This window comes from Ostrinia furnacalis, unplaced genomic scaffold, assembly GCF_004193835.3.
Source record: "Ostrinia furnacalis isolate ACB-3 unplaced genomic scaffold, ASM419383v2 OfSCF2357, whole genome shotgun sequence".
NCBI lineage: Eukaryota > Metazoa > Arthropoda > Insecta > Lepidoptera > Crambidae > Ostrinia > Ostrinia furnacalis.
In genome coordinates this window covers 1,001,087-1,003,265 of record NW_021132596.1, presented here as the reverse complement: position 1 = coordinate 1,003,265, position 2,179 = coordinate 1,001,087, and the positions used below count along the sequence as shown (strand labels likewise).

The window sequence follows — 2,179 nt, the reverse complement described above, 5'->3', positions numbered from 1 at the left end:
TTGGATTTGAAACATTATTTTTGTATTAGATAGCCCTTTTGTCCAGGAAGACTTTATGCTATATAACATCACCCTACAGTAAATAAGGGCGGAGCAGTAAAGAAAAGTGTTGCAAAAACGTTAAACTATTTTCATGCATACGAAGTCGCGGGCGCAGCTAGTTAAATAAACGATTCATCAAAATTAATGGCAATTATAAACAAAATTAGTGTATTGATGTCTCTTCCAGATCCATTGACTGAAAAATCACGAATGTTTTCAATTTAAATAGCTAAAATTGTCATCTTGAATGAATTTACAGGAAAATAAAAAATAAAACAATTCAAGCTGCAAAATATTAGCAAAATGTCAAATTATTAGCAAAATTTTGTGATTCTTCAATGTGATTTTTCAACACTTTAAAGGACTAGATTTTAAAAGATTATATGTATAATAGGGAAATAGGGAGAAAATGATAATACACAAAAATATCATAAAAATATTTACATTAGGTATAAAAATATGTACAAAATTTGTTACAAAAGTCGTGTTGCTCAATAAATATTCCTTAATAATCCCACTAAGCTTATTTCAGATTATTAAGGAATATTATAAGTTAGTATTTAATCCTATTTTTCACATAGTGAATATGGCGGACTGTTGATTTACCAGTAGGTAATTTCGAACAGGATTGTTCTTAGCGCCTTCTGTTTTCAGGCTGGGGGGGAGCGGTGGCGAGGTAGTCGAGGGCGCGCTGGATGGCGGCCGGCACGGGGGGAGGGGTGGGCAGGTGCGCGCCCTGGGGCTGGTACCCGTTCTCGTTGGCGACGTAGGTCAGCTGGATGTTACTGCCGTCATCGCTGGGGTACTGGACCTGGCCTTCCACCTGCAGAGCGGGCTCCTCGGCGCCAACGTCCTTCAGAGATCCCTTCTCTTGAGCTACGATGCCGTTTCCAGTCTCGTAGGAGAACGAGTACGAACCGTCCGGGCTGATATCGCTCTCCTGACGAAGAATCGGGATGGGCTCCGTTTGGCCTTGAGGGGCGGCGACGGCCACAGCCAAGAGTCCCAAGAAAACCTGAAAAAATATCAAAAGCTTTTAACTTTCCGCTCCCGAACTTTCACTGAATTTGCCCTAGTATAATTTTCAGGTCAAAACACTGGTTTGCACAAATATCCGCAAAATTTTCGAAAGTTCGAGTCGTATTACACTTTATTGATATTAAATATTCAAACACTATCACTGACACTTACAATGGTCTTCATGTTTGTGTATTTGTTTGTCGGTGAAGGCACTAGACAATGTTTTCTAACGGTGTCATATCGGTATATATACGGATGGGTCACTGCGCCGCCTTCCACCTCTGGGTGGTATTGCACCACTTGGCACGTCAGAATAAATTCGATAAAATATGTGCGGGCCTACTGTAGTCATACGTTTGCGTGATGTCGACAACATCACAGTTTAATCGATAAGCACTGAAATATCATTGTATTGAGTAAGCAAGTTGTTTAGTCCTATAGACTTCTATCTATCCTATTATTTTGTTTGGATAAAAAATGTTTATGATAATTTTTGTGATGTAAAATTATAAAAAATTAAAATTATTAATATTGCAGTGATAATAAAAATTATTTCTAAGCCAGTATCTGCAATCTGCATTATCATTATTATTTAGAAATCTAAGACGGTGGTCTAGTAGTTAAAAAGTAATTATTGCTCTCAATCTGAAGAAGGGATAGTTCAATTTTGAAATTGGGACACAAATATTTTTATAATTTTGTCTTTGTTTTGTTAAAACATTGACTGTTCATAAAAAAGCTCAGTTTTTGTTTTAAGTTTCAAGAGCAAATTGAAATATTATTGTATAACATTAGCATAGTCTAAAATCTTAATGAATCTAAGTATAATTGTATCAAAGCATATTATAATTTCTCGTTCTAAGAATGTACAACTACTTGTTACAAATCATAAACACCGTCCAATATGGTAATTTCCATTATTTACACAACCCATCGATTCTACTAATTTATTCACTAATTTCAATGAAATATATGGTAAATGTCATAAAAATATAATTATAATGAGAAGACCGATTGTTATCAAGGACGTTTAAGGCTTCAATGGGCAATATTATAATAAAAAACGAATAAAGTTTAGTCAATATTATAATAGAAAACTAATCAAAGGATTGATTTC

General features: G+C 35.3%; 1 protein-coding gene across 1 annotated transcript; it reads right to left on the bottom strand.

Moving 5' to 3' along the window:
• Positions 1-504: 504 nt before the first annotated feature.
• LOC114355188 (endocuticle structural glycoprotein SgAbd-8-like) lies at positions 505-1,315 on the bottom strand. The gene is made up of 2 exons (XM_028307893.1): positions 1,234-1,315; positions 505-1,057 (listed from the first exon to the last, which is right to left on the bottom strand). The coding sequence occupies exons 1-2, from the start codon at positions 1,243-1,245 to the stop codon at positions 677-679; spliced, it is 393 nt and encodes a 130-aa protein (XP_028163694.1). The 5' UTR covers positions 1,246-1,315; the 3' UTR covers positions 505-676.
• Between the last annotated feature and the right edge of the window lie 864 nt (positions 1,316-2,179).